Genomic DNA, 13,065 nt, shown 5'->3' with positions numbered 1-13,065 from the left:
GGCGGTCTGCGGTTGCCCTTAAAGGGACCCAGGATTGAAGAGAGAGACCTTGGGTTTCCATTTTTTTAAAATAGCATATGATGTGGCGGTCGGCAACATCTAACCGATAAACATGGTCTAAGAGTGATCACAGTGGTGCTGCCGCGTCGGACCACTGCTGGACATGGGGCGCCGGGGCGGGGCTCAGCCGCAAACGCGGCGTGGAAGGGGCGGTGGGGGCGGTTTTCTGGCGACTGCCACGGCAGCCACTGCAGACCGCCGGCTTCTTTTTTCTTTATTATTTTCTATAAATACACCTTTTAGTCATTCATTTTTTCATTCCATTCCAAACTCCAATCTAAAGTTTTACTCAAATCCTCTCTCATAAAATGGCCGACGACGAGTATCAATGCGTGTTGGATGAGGCATTTGACGCGGTGGTTGAAGAGGTGGAGCGAGGAGTCCAGGAGGATGCGGAGCGTGCGGCGGTCCCTCGTCTGATCCATCGTCGGCGGTTTATCCAGCGTGACCATGCCGAGACTAACCAACGGCTGATTTCCAACTAATTTGCTAAAAACCCCCGTTATCTGCCAGAGCTTTTCCGGTCGCTTCAGAATGTTGCAACGACTCTTCCTCCATATATCGATGTCATTGGCTGGGCGGTATATGTGCTTCACCCTCCGACGGGATGCCAGTTGCCGGTTTAGACTGTCGACGTTGCAGAAGTGCACCGCTGCAATTAGGCAGTTGGCCTATGCCAGACCAGCTGACATGTTCGACGAGTACCTGCATATGGGTGAGACGACTAGCCTGAAGGTTCTGTGGCAGTTTTATAAGGGCATCAGGGCCAACTTCGGTCAAGAGTATCTACGAAAGCCAACCGCACACGACTGTAAGATACTGCTGGATATGCACGGGAGGGTGCACAACTTTCTAGGGATGATGTACAACATCGGTTGCATGCACTGGGAATGGAGGAACTGTCTGGTGGCGTGGAAAGGGCAGTTTAGTACCGACTTTGTGGCTGTGGAAGTGTTTTTGTGGCCGTAGCGTGGTTGTTCCGCACCACTGTGGACACTCTAAGGCATCTAGTGGACTGAAGAGAAGCAAAGTCTTCGCCTCATGCCAATATACTAGAAGTGGGGGCACGAAGTTCATAGATTGAATGATGTAATGTAAGAAAACATGCAATTACACATCCTGGTAGCATAGAACCTCTCATGGGCACGAAAGTTGGAAGCGGCCAAGAGTAAGGCGGAGAGGAAGGTTGGGATTGCTTCGATCTTTGTCCACCTCAGACCATCAACTCGACGAGTATTCCAATAGATTGACAATAAATTATTTTTTTTATTACCAACAAAGTAGGTAAACCCCAATAACCCAATTACAAAAGTTAAAAAACTCTTGATATTTACTTCTCAGAATAAGGAGTAAATTGTATAAAAATAGTACTTGATAATTCCACTACTGTCGTGTAGTTGCATCCATCTCTCAGGCACAAGTGTGAGGCCTTGAGAGATGGGATTCTAGCAGCCAGTGGGTTAAAGTCTCCCCCTTAACGGACTACTGCGTACCCTGATTCGAGTTATAATTTTGTTGTACGACCCATTTCTGAAGTTCTAAAGCACCATTTAAAATGCTGCTTCTCCACATGTGATATCACATTAATGCTCTATGATAGATCCATAAAACAAAAATTCTATGGTTGGTCATCGTTAACGTTGGAAGATGTAGTGTTGCGTCCTTTGATGATATTGGATGGTGAATGAATAAAGGAAGTGGACCCTAATCCCGAATGTTGGGGTGGAGTTGTAGCACCATGAAATCGACGACAACTTCAAAGATCGAATTTAATATAATTTTTCGATTCTCATTGACTAACAATAGTGATACTAGGTAAACCCGAATTTGCCAAAGTTCCCAGTATTTCCTAAAAATTACTCTCGTCCACTATTAATTGTCCACTTTTGTCATTTTCGTTCGTCTACTATTAATTGTCCACTTTCACTTTTTACCATAAATAGTAAGTAGGCCCCACGTTCCACTAATTTATTTCAATCCCATTTTATTATAAAACTAATATATAAAAGTGATTTTTTCAATTTATTTTTTTTACATTTCTTAAAATCTGTGTCGGAATCAAAGTGGACAATTATTGGGAGACGGAGGGAGTACTAGTGAAATAAAAGAAAAAAAGGAAAAATAATGGTCCCATCATCCACGCACATCCTAATTTCAAAGTTGGTGCCTGAGTTGCACATGCCTGAGCCTGAGACTGAGTCACTGTCCACTGCAGCTTCTCAGGATGCAGTTATAGTTCCTTTCTTCCTCATTACAAAAGGTCAATATCCTTCTCAATAACGGAATTTATTTATAGCTTAAAACAAAATATATCGATTCAGCTAAATTATTCTTCATTCACCATTCCCGTTATTTTGTAAGTATCCTTGTTAGTTTTATATTTTTGAAAAAAAAAATGAGAATTAACTTACATGACATTTCACAATAAAAAAATCTGCAAAAATAATTAAACATGACAGATCAGATTTATGGTTGCAACCGGAATCTAGATTCTCTTCTCCCCTTCTTCCCAAAACGAGCTTGTTTCCATTTTTCAATTGAATACTGAAAAATGACGAAAGCAAATCAGTGAATTGCTTCCATTTTGTTACCAAATACTGTAAAAACGAGGATCAAAAAGTAGAGTTAACTTCACAGTTAACAGTAACACCACTGTCAATTTCTTTTTCTCAAAAAAAAAAAAGAAAAGAAAAAAATTCATCTGCAGTCACGTGTGCTCTGCGGTACGGCGTCGTGCTTTCCGCCCCGCCCTACCCTGCCACCACCACCACCACCACCAAATTTTCTCTCTCACGCACTAGTGCGTGCCGTATTTTATGTATGTCAGCCTTATTCAATATTAGCATCGCCATCATTGCTGCACCCAGTCTTTTCCCATTCCATTATTGCCCAATTTGTAACCCCACCCCACCCCGCGCTTATTCAATTGGGGAATTTGTGCATGTATTTATGAAGCTTTGCTTGATTGTGTCAATGCCTCTGACGATTGTTGTTGTTTGGGCCCCCTCTAATTATACCCATTTCTCACTCCGATCACTAATTATTTCCTGTGTCTTGTTTTCTTTCTTGTAACTTTTCGTTTCCCTCTCTCTCTCTCTCTTTTCAGCTTCCTCTATTATCATTACTCCATATGGTTGCTTCGAAGAGTAACGATTCGTCGCTGCCTCCGCCGTATCCGAGGTCGCCGCCGCAGTTCCCCGATTTGTACGGGAAGCGGCGGGAGCTCGCCAGGGTTCAGATGCTTCAACGTGAGATTGGCTTTTTAGATGTGAGTTTTTTCCTAAATAAAGTTGAAATTGCTAAGTTTTTTATTTTGTTTTTGTTAATTTGCAATTATGCATTGTTGGATGGGGGAATTAGGGATTGAAAATGAAGGCTGACTCAGTCATTGCTTTTAGTTTCAGAAAGGTGAAGTGAAAAGTTAGGAAAGAAGAGAGGTTACTCATTATCTACTTGTGTTGCTGTGAATGTGCTTATGATTGGCATCTTTTTAGCTTACTTATTATTTAAGACTAATTTGTAGGGTAGGTGAGTGAGGTAGAGACTTCAATAGTAGTAGTATTAGTTATAATAATGACTCACAACTGTTGTTTATTTGCCAATCTAGCAACCTGGAGCCCAATGCATATTATTGTTCATTGTGCAACTTCATTTTTGATTTTTTAGCTCTGGACCACTTTACTCGAGCCTTGTAATGGTTTTTTACTTAATGATTAATGCTCCCAATGAAGGTTTTGCTTGTTTAAATTAAAGGTCTTGAAATTGGCAAACAAGGAGTATTCTTTATGGGTTGAACTGGTTAGTTCATTACTTGGATGGATCCAGCTACTCAATTAGAAAAGAAGTAGTACTTCATAGATTGAATATAGCTCTTAAATGTTGAAGAGATGTGGCTTAGTAGTGTATAAGAACAACGCAAGATACTTAAATGCTTAAATGTTTACTAAATCCATTCCTTATGTCATTAATATCTAACTCTGTGAAATAGGAAATTTACATCTTTGTACCAGATATGTTAGTAAATGCCATGAAACTTTTCTCATCTTGCTAAGTATTGGTTTGCTTCCTAATTCCTATCGATTAAGTCCTCTTTCCCGATTGCTCCAAATTGTTTTCTTTCATCTTGGGTTGACTCGTTTTTAGCTCTGTTTGTACGAACTCAAGCCCAGTTCTATTCCCAATGACAGATTTGAATTTTGTTGTGAGCAGGAAGAACTGAAATCACTTGAGAGTATTCCACCAGCTTCAAGATCCTGTAAGGAGTAAGTTATTTTGGCAGTGCAGTGGCTTCTCCTTTCATGTCTTGATCATAAAAACATACCCTAAGGCTTAAGATAATAGTTTTTGGTTCGTCGAACTGTGGCAAACTCTTTGTCTCTTATTAAAGCATGGCCGTAACAAAGTGAATTTCGACTTCTTGCAGGGTTGTTGATTTTGTGACTGGAAATGCCGATCCTCTTATACCTACGTAAGCAGAGAAACTGATTCACTCTCTTTCCTTGCTACTTCTGCATATGGTTAAGTTCTCACTTTTAGATCTCTTCCATTTTTGTCTTTAAAATCAGAATTAAGAAGACTCGAAGATCACGTCGTTTCTGGAAATGGCTCTGGTAAGTACCCTGAACTCCATACTTTACCTTAAAATGTTTTTTGTTTGTTCCTTTTTAAATCCCTATGATCATTGAACACCTACATAAATGTCCCAACTCATTCATCTTAATCTTCAAGAATTACTATATTTATACTGCTCCAGCATTTTGTTACTTTATAAACCATACGAATTCTGTGACACAAGTTGCTTTTTCTTGGCGCAGTGGAGTGTGCTGCTTCGACGTTTCATGGATTTGCTGCTGTGGTTGTTCGTGTGATCTTAGTATGCCCCGGTGCTGCGACTGTATGACGTGTAATTCCTGCAGCAACCCGTGTCAGAACTGCGGAATACCAGCATGCCAGTGCTTCCCATGTTTTAGTAGCAAATGCTTTAAGAAGTGGAAATGCAGCCTGAAGTGCAGAAGTAGCAGCTGCTGCTGCATGCCAAAGCACTCCTGCTGCCCAACCTGCTCTTGCACAAGGTCTACATGTTATCCTAAATGTCCAAACCTAAATCTATGTTCATGTTGTCACAAAAGCTGCTGCTTCCCTTGCTACTACTGTATGTAAATTTTAATGGATATATATTTTTGTTTTAGTCATTTTTGTATGGGGCCCATTAACTTGGCACAGGGGGCGGAGTTTAGCTGAGCTTAGAAAGCTTCTTAAACTAGTTTAGTTTGGGAGTTTAAAAGTTTTTGGGAAGTGTTAAAAATATTGAGTTCTTCAACTCTAAAATTTTTTCATAGTCTATCAAAATAATCAATTAACAAAAATATATCCATTCGGATTTGCTATTTTGAATATAATTACTAGTATATTTTTTCAATTTCATTTATCTTCAAGATTAATGTGTCTAAGGTGCTTCGTGCCACACCACAACTCCATGCCGTGTCATTATACCCCGCATTTTCTGCGTCAAACTACGACTCCCATAATGGGACGCTTGCCGTCACCCCCTCCCCATACCTCTCACATTTATTTACAATATTCACTATTTTAGTTACAAAATTGAACTAGAATATAGAAATAAATAACACTAAATCCATTCAATAATTACGAAAAATTAAAATAACAAAACATTAAAAATCATAAAATTTAAAATTTAAAATTTAAAATCCTAAATAATGTGAAGTTATAGAATTGGCGAGTTAGTTCTAGTATATGTTGGCGGTAACAAAACTTCTTAAAGCACTCCCAACGGTTTCCCTTAAAACTCTCTTATTTCTTCCTTATTTCTGCCACATCAGCGCCACATCAGCACCATAATTTATCCCCAGTTTTTAGCCAACTTTTAGCCAACTGCTCCAATGGTTTCTCCCTTATTTCTCCCTAACTCAACATTTCATTTTTACATCATTACTAATTTAATTGTTTTATTTTTGTATATAATAAAGCTAGCTAATTTAATTTATAAGACAAAACAAATAATAGTAATAAAGTTCGTTGTATTAAAACACGAGTAAACATTACAACGACGAAAATTAATAAAAAAAAAAAAAATAGTACAGGCATGGAAAAAAAAATTCAAAGTAAAAAATTCAAGGGCGGTGGGCGCGGTTTCTATTTGCCCACAATTCTTCGATCATATCGTGTTGTAGTGCTCGATGGGCCTCCTTTTGGTGTATGTCCATGAACGCCTTGAACCGTTCATGTTCGTTGTACGGTACACCCCGGTGGGCGGACTCGGACTCGGTTGAGACACCGTGACTCGATGATGAGGATGGGGAGAGAATGAAGAGAAGGTGTGTATTTATTGGGGTGTAAATTAAAAAAAAAAAAAAAAAAAAAACTATTTTTATCGCCGGATTATCGCCCACAGTGGTCGGCGATAAACCGGCGAATTTTCGGGAGCCGGCGTTAATTCGGGAGAATTAACGCCGGATTATCGCCGATTCCTCCCCATTGCCGGCGATTTCTCGGCGATAATCGGCGAAAAAACGCCGGATTTATCGCCGAGTGCATTGGGAGTGCTCTTAGATCACTTCAATTTGGAGGCAAACCATGAACTTATTCTTCGCGCATGGTAGTACGACAAGATATGACATCTCGAAATGCAGCATCCTCCCAGTCTTGATAAATATATACCTCCAACTTTGTGGTATATATGGATCAGCATCACCCTCCTTCGCTGCCTCCCCGCAACGTAGCACGACGGGCGCTGCTCCCCTCCCCCGTCGCGGCCCATCCTCCATAAATGCATTGTGGATGCTCTAAGGGCTACATATCGTGAACCAAATATTACACCAACTAGGATGTAATCTTATGGTAAGAGCATCCGCAACGCAAGCCTCGCGTTCTATGCCTACGGAACTGAATGGGGGGAACACATTTCAAACGTTCCCTCCCGGCTGACTCACACTGTAGGATGACAGGGGCGGTTTGTTCTGCCATTCCCTGCCTCCCCCTCCCACATGGACCAATGGGGTTGCTGCGTGAAGCCCTCTCGCTCAATTATAATTAAAATACTTTTAAATGGATATATATCCATTTTTTACCAAAATACTTTTAAATTTGTACGTATATTTTTGATCCCTGAATACATTCTATAATCACATAAAAATGCCCTATTCATCTCATTATTTTGTTCACACAAAAAAACTCATCCAATTTTCTTACTAAATTTTTAACCCACATTTTGTTGAAAAAATTTCTGATGGATGCAACCATTCTTGGAGCCAATTTTATCTCTTAAGTACTGGATGTCCCGACATACTAGATGGGGACTCTAGGAACCACCGGCTTGGCGACGGCCCGCCTAAGTGAGGAGGATGTGGCGTTGGACAAGCACGACAATCGTGACGCCATCAAGCCCGATGGAGCTCCCTACCATAAATACATTCAGAAGTTTTGTCGCATCTTAAACAACAAGGATAAGCGATGCAGTAGCGATGTTCTCAAAATCTACCTACAAGTTTGTCCCAACCTGGGAGAAGGTCCGTTACATCCACAAGTGGACGGGTGGTGTTGAATCGAGCTCAAGCTCCAAATGCACCAAGCATGCCTCATGGGCCAATCTTCGACAAGTGGTGAGGCAATCCATGCTCGTTAGTGAAGGCAGGAAAGGCTAGAGAAAAAGTACATGAGCCCCCCACCTAACCCTTTCAATAAGGGACTTTTATTTGACGAAATTAGTGACTACCAACACTAGTAATTACACACCACAACAATTGGAGTCGCATGCCCTGCTTCTGCTTGTTCAGGAACTTGGGGAGGAGTTGGACCTAATGAAAAAATTGAATTTTAAATACTCATCTTTTAATATTTTAATTTTTAACTTATAAATAAAACACTATTTCACTCTCATTTCATATACCATATTCCCCCATGAATTATCTCTTTAAAAAGATAGATCCGATATCAAACAACGACCTAACCAAACCAATTAAACAGTTTTTTTTTTATGAATTTGTAATCTGTGGGATTTTTAATTATATTGAAATAATTTCATTAATTATTTTGTTTTGAATTTTAATTTTATAAATATTTAAAGTGAAGATAGAGATTAATGCAAATTAATTAGAGATGTATGCAGTAGGTAGTATTGTGGGCATTGATGATATAGCAGGGTGAACTGACATTTTTTTTGGGTGTATTAACAATAGAGTGTATCCATTTTTCACAAGTTATAAGGATCACCAGAAAATAAAAAATTTACTTAAAAAACACAAAGCCTAACAGTTGAAATACCCAACTCATCGTCTCTGGACACATCTCTAACACAAACAACACAATCCCTCCCTCATGTTAACATTATACCTTTTCATTTTTGTCACTGCCTGTCAAAATATGAATAGTAATGAGTAATCCTATCAAAATACTTCGCTACACTTTACTAACTCTTAAATGGGTAAATGAGAGGAGAAGAATCATTCTATAAATATTGCATAGCTATTTTTTCTTCAAAGTTGATTCGAGCCTATAATCTCATGGGCAGCTCCGACTTGACCACGTCCATCATTTTTACCGATTGCAGCTCATCTTCTCTCATTGGGTTCGTATGTTAGATCTGTGCAAACAATATTTCATTCCATGTATCAGGAATACCGGGTAGGCACCAGTGCAAGCAATCCTGCACTCCAGGTGTGGCTTTAATGCTGTACCGGGATATATGGCCCTCATCTCTCAACTCGGACAAAGCAGTAATGTCTAGAAGCTTCACATTCGTTCCCCTCACCGCATGTGCAGCAACAGAATCACTAGAATCATCTTTTAAAGCTTCTTTGCCACCGGAAAGAGGTGTTGTGTTGTCACATGTACCTCCAGTGTTCCATTCCCCGTTGAAAAAGTGCCTGGGTGATAGAGTGCGTAGAAATGCTTTCAAACCTGGAAACAATGGGAGCTGTGCATCAACCCATTTCACAATACTGTGGATGGTCAAGTTTTTGGCACCCCCAATATCTAAAGTCTTCCTATTAGTGTTAGGGACGCCATTAACGTACATGATCCATCTATTTGCATTAACTTTTCCCCTGTTCCAGTGGTGGCCTGTATTCAGAACAAGTACATCAAATTTGTGAAGATAGCGCTGCAAAAATGCAGGGGGTCGATCCAAGTGCATGGCAAAATTGACCGGGTTCGACCCTTCAATAGGTTCCAAATCACAAAGACTGGCTGACCAATAGTAAAGGATGGTTGTGTTAGTGATAGGGAACCGATAAGCCCATCCATCTGGTCTTATAGCATGACGACCCTTAACAAGACCATACTCACGCCCCACATCTTGCACATCAGATCTTTCTTTCCCACCTGTTACCATGCACATGAGAGATTGAAATTGTTGTCGACCCAGTGAATCCCCTATGAAAGCCAAAGTTTTATCCTGCATCCTGCAAGCAAGAGAAGTGCTAGAACTTACACAATGCTATGGCATTGAAACATGAAAAGAAATATTCGATTTTGTGCAGAATGACATCTGCAGACATTTGATGAAAAATCATCAGAGAGATTGACGCTGGAAATGCATATCAATGCTGTATTTAGAGACAAATGTAAAGCACCCAATGTTTCTAGCTAAGCAGATGAGACGAACAGAGCTGCAGTGCTGACATGTGCAAATTCAATTTTTTTTTCAGAAGTTCTCATGCCTCACGAATATTGCGACTGACTAATGAGTTAGAGATGAAAGAGCCCAAGAGAAGCAAATTCTAACAAGCAGACTCCAGTACTTTCAGCACACAAACAACTGAGTTTTTTCAGGAGCTCATAATTACCTTTCCAGGAACTTACGTGGTGCAAAATCTTGCATTTTGCAATCTTGGGGTTGCCAACGAAGCTTTTCATATTCAAAATCCATGCGCTGTGTCAGGCGACAAGCCCACATAGATGACAACCACTGCTTACATCCAAATCCAGAATACAATGGACGATTATCATCAATGAGCCATTTACCTTTGGCATAATTGCAACCTAAATATAGAAGATGGGGTTAGCAAACACAAAAATGGTTCTTATGTCGTGACATGAGATACTCATCCAGCATATGAAATTTGAAGTTAAATTATTAGTACAATTTACAGGTCAAGGGAGCAAGCACAACGAACCAGTTGAATGTAGAACCCAGGGGCAGTTCAAGAAATGGTATTAAGTGAAACTGTTTCAGTTACGGTGTCTATTGCAGCCCCCAAAATAGACAAGCTTGAGGAGATATATTTTCTTGAATTTTACCTTTATTTCCAATAGTAGCTGACAAGTTTTCTGTTGGCTCCCCTTTGACAAATGACTCCAGAGAAGGAGAGTTCTCTGGCACAATCTTTGATTCTTTGGATTTATTTTTTCCTCCTGATGGTTCTTCAGATTCTGTTCCTTCAGGAACACTAGGATGACTCTCTGCAGATAAAGGTATTAAGAGCTAAAGTTTAATGATCACAATGCAGAAAAGAGAATCCTGAGGAAACTCATGCTATTTGGATGTTACCTTTGTTTTTATTAACAGATGATAAGGTTCCATTTTCCTCTGTTCTGACAGATGACTCAGAAGCTGATGAGTTTTTCACAACAGTCTCTACTTGTAAGGATTTATCTTTTCCTTCGGATGATTCATCTGACCCCCAACTTTTAACACTGCCAGGATTTTCTGCGCACAAATAACATATATAGGATACTTAAGCCCAGAAAGACAGCATTATTGAATGGAAAAACTAAAATATTTTAGAGTATAGAAGAGTCCTCAAAATCTTAATAAAACCATTTAAACATTCAGCAAACACAATGTAAACAGAAACAAGTGCTTGTATGACATATTTGTGAATAAGAGCCTCCATATTTACAGATACCAACAAAAAAGTGCATGAGCAGGAAGAATCCATGTTGATTTCATATTCTATATAACAATTAGAGGAAAAAGATTACAATGATGAGAAAGAAGCACACACGACCCCATGAATTAGCTACTTATGCTGGATGCTACAAATAGAGAACATAACAGCAAAGATGTTGAAAGAATTAATGCAACTACAATCTCCTTTCTAGTAGTCCATGTTAATAATGTTCATTACTGTAATAACAGAACCAGATGAAAGACTATACCAGACCTTCCTCATTGGTACTTTTACTATTATCAATATTTTCTCCCTCGCCTTTTAGTTCTATCCCACTAGACGAAGCAAATGATTCAACTTGTTCCGTCCTTGTTTGTGCTGAAATGTTGTTACCCTTGAAAGTTTGTCCTGGAGCTGCTTCATCTATAGCAGTCAAGGGGAATTAAAAAAATAGTAAAAAATATAAGTTCAGCATATTATTCAAAAGTAATCATCACTACTGCAATTGTTTTAAGATCCTTCTGATACTGAAATTTACAATGAATAAAAATCGACAAAAAGGATCACCATAACCATTTAAAATAACAAAAAGAAGCATAAACTCACTGTATAATGCCTATAAAAAAGATTAGAAATATAGAGATCTAGTTTCAAATTTTAAATATGGAATTAGTCACTTGGAGCACATAAACAAACTTCCAACTCTAGCAGTGTCTACATGGAGCACAAGACGAATGGTGGAATGCAATTATGCAAGTTCTTTTTCCCTCAATTGAAATATTTCATTTGCATTAAAAATTGCAATTCACTTCAGTTTTTCCTTCTGAAATCTTATACTGACTCAAATTATAGAAGAAAACACAAAAGTTGTTGTATGTCTTGCTAGAGGCATACCCAAATCTAGTGGCAGGATGCGACTGGGAGATGGAATGAAAGCCTCGAGAAATGACGTCTTTGTCCATGCCAATACAAGCACAGTCGTGCAGACTAAACCGATGAGGATGAGGGAGACCTGTGAGATCTTGAGTGCTTGAAGGCCTCCTTTCATCCTTAAAAGCAGCTCTAAGAAAACAGATTCACCGAATCATCAAATCGCATCTACCCAAATAATAGTATCTGTAAACCAAAAAATTATCACAGGAAGTGTTAAGTCCCACCAGCAACTATTCTTAGCTTCAAGGTTCCAAAATATATAAACCTGGCGAAATCAAAATAGGCATTGCAAAAAATGAAATGCACTTAAAAAAAAAAAAAAAAATAAAAAATGAAATGCACTTCTAGTGGGAAAATTACTTCTCAGCAACAATTGTATGTAGCAAACAGATGAAGTCATGACTAATGAATGATGGGGAAAAAGGTCATGCTAGTGTGGCGTGCTACAACAGAACCGATTAATGCCAAATTTTAGACTAAGAACCGCGTGTTTATTGGTATGACAGGGTTCAGTTTACTCAATTTGTAGCTCAATTCGAGTTTCACCGGCCTTTTTATCTCCGAGATTAACAATCAAACTCGTATTAATTGACAAATTGATAACCTAACAACAGTTGATCTCGAGTGCTTGAAATCATAAGATGCCAGAATGACTACTATCAGCTCAATCCAATTTCACATCACAAACCAAAACTGTAAATAATAAGTACACAGTTTATCAAACGGTAGAGAAAATCTTAACAGTGGAGAGAAATATGCATCGGAGAACAGAGTTGGAACAATAAAAATTAGAAACTGAAGGGCACTGATTAGCAATGTTTACCGGGAATCAAAAGCCGTGGATCTCGTAGCAGTCATACAAGATGCACACGAACTTAGTTATCGCGTCTGGTTCAGGAGAAGAAATGTGCATCGCCGCTAGGGAGATTGAACGGCAAGTACAGCTGGCGGAGAGACGGCGGAGGACGGAGACAGATTTGTTCGAATGAGATGCGACGGGATTTAATGAATTAAGATTATAATTATTGATTTAGAACTGCGACGACTGAGAAGATTATTAGCTTGATTTAATTGAGAAATTTAATTACTGCAAATCCTCATTAGTGGATGAATCGTGCAGGGGAGTTATGGATTGAAAATTTTGTGTTAAATAAGTCAAATTTAGGAAACATGCATTTCAATGTCTAATAGTCATTTCACATTCTTTTTGCCATTTTTATAC

At 39.1% G+C, this 13,065-nt stretch overlaps 3 protein-coding genes across 6 annotated transcripts; 2 read left to right on the top strand and 1 right to left on the bottom strand.

Moving 5' to 3' along the window:
* The first annotated feature begins 624 nt into the window (after positions 1 to 624).
* Positions 625 to 1,029, top strand: LOC125209613 (uncharacterized). The gene has a single exon (XM_048109203.2). It carries the CDS (start codon positions 625 to 627, stop codon positions 1,027 to 1,029), a length of 405 nt encoding a protein of 134 aa, XP_047965160.2.
* A 1,560-nt stretch (positions 1,030 to 2,589) lies between these two features.
* On the top strand, positions 2,590 to 5,252 carry LOC125198896 (guanine nucleotide-binding protein subunit gamma 3-like). Of its 2 annotated transcripts, XM_089067634.1 has the most exons (6): positions 2,590 to 2,878; positions 3,167 to 3,328; positions 4,270 to 4,322; positions 4,484 to 4,528; positions 4,626 to 4,670; positions 4,875 to 5,252. In XM_089067634.1, exons 2-6 carry the CDS (start codon positions 3,191 to 3,193, stop codon positions 5,218 to 5,220), a joined length of 627 nt encoding a protein of 208 aa, XP_088923760.1. In that variant the 5' UTR covers positions 2,590 to 2,878; positions 3,167 to 3,190; the 3' UTR covers positions 5,221 to 5,252. The 2 variants fall into 2 exon arrangements, with proteins under 2 accessions (XP_088923760.1, XP_088923758.1); XM_089067632.1 differs by lacking the exon at positions 2,590 to 2,878 and having other exon boundaries at positions 2,892 to 3,328.
* Positions 5,253 to 8,283: 3,031 nt separating this feature from the next.
* Positions 8,284 to 12,923, bottom strand: LOC125216300 (protein trichome birefringence-like 14). Of its 3 annotated transcripts, none has more exons than XM_048117979.2 (7): positions 12,667 to 12,920; positions 11,805 to 11,972; positions 11,184 to 11,333; positions 10,568 to 10,726; positions 10,318 to 10,479; positions 9,864 to 10,059; positions 8,284 to 9,479 (listed from the first exon to the last, which is right to left on the bottom strand). In XM_048117979.2, the coding sequence occupies exons 2-7, from the start codon at positions 11,956 to 11,958 to the stop codon at positions 8,654 to 8,656; spliced, it is 1,647 nt and encodes a 548-aa protein (XP_047973936.1). In that variant the 5' UTR covers positions 11,959 to 11,972; positions 12,667 to 12,920; the 3' UTR covers positions 8,284 to 8,653. The 3 variants fall into 3 exon arrangements, with proteins under 3 accessions (XP_047973936.1, XP_047973935.1, XP_047973938.1); XM_048117978.2 differs by having other exon boundaries at positions 11,805 to 12,026; positions 12,667 to 12,918; XM_048117981.2 differs by lacking the exon at positions 11,184 to 11,333 and having other exon boundaries at positions 11,805 to 12,026; positions 12,667 to 12,923.
* Between the last annotated feature and the right edge of the window lie 142 nt (positions 12,924 to 13,065).

Source organism: Salvia hispanica, chromosome 3 (genome assembly GCF_029641045.1).
Source record: "Salvia hispanica isolate PSC_SH4W2 chromosome 3, Shi_PSC_v1, whole genome shotgun sequence".
Classification (NCBI taxonomy): Eukaryota; Viridiplantae; Streptophyta; class Magnoliopsida; order Lamiales; family Lamiaceae; genus Salvia; species Salvia hispanica.
The sequence above is the reverse complement of the archived record's forward strand: the minus strand, read 5'-3'. Positions and strand labels throughout refer to the sequence as shown.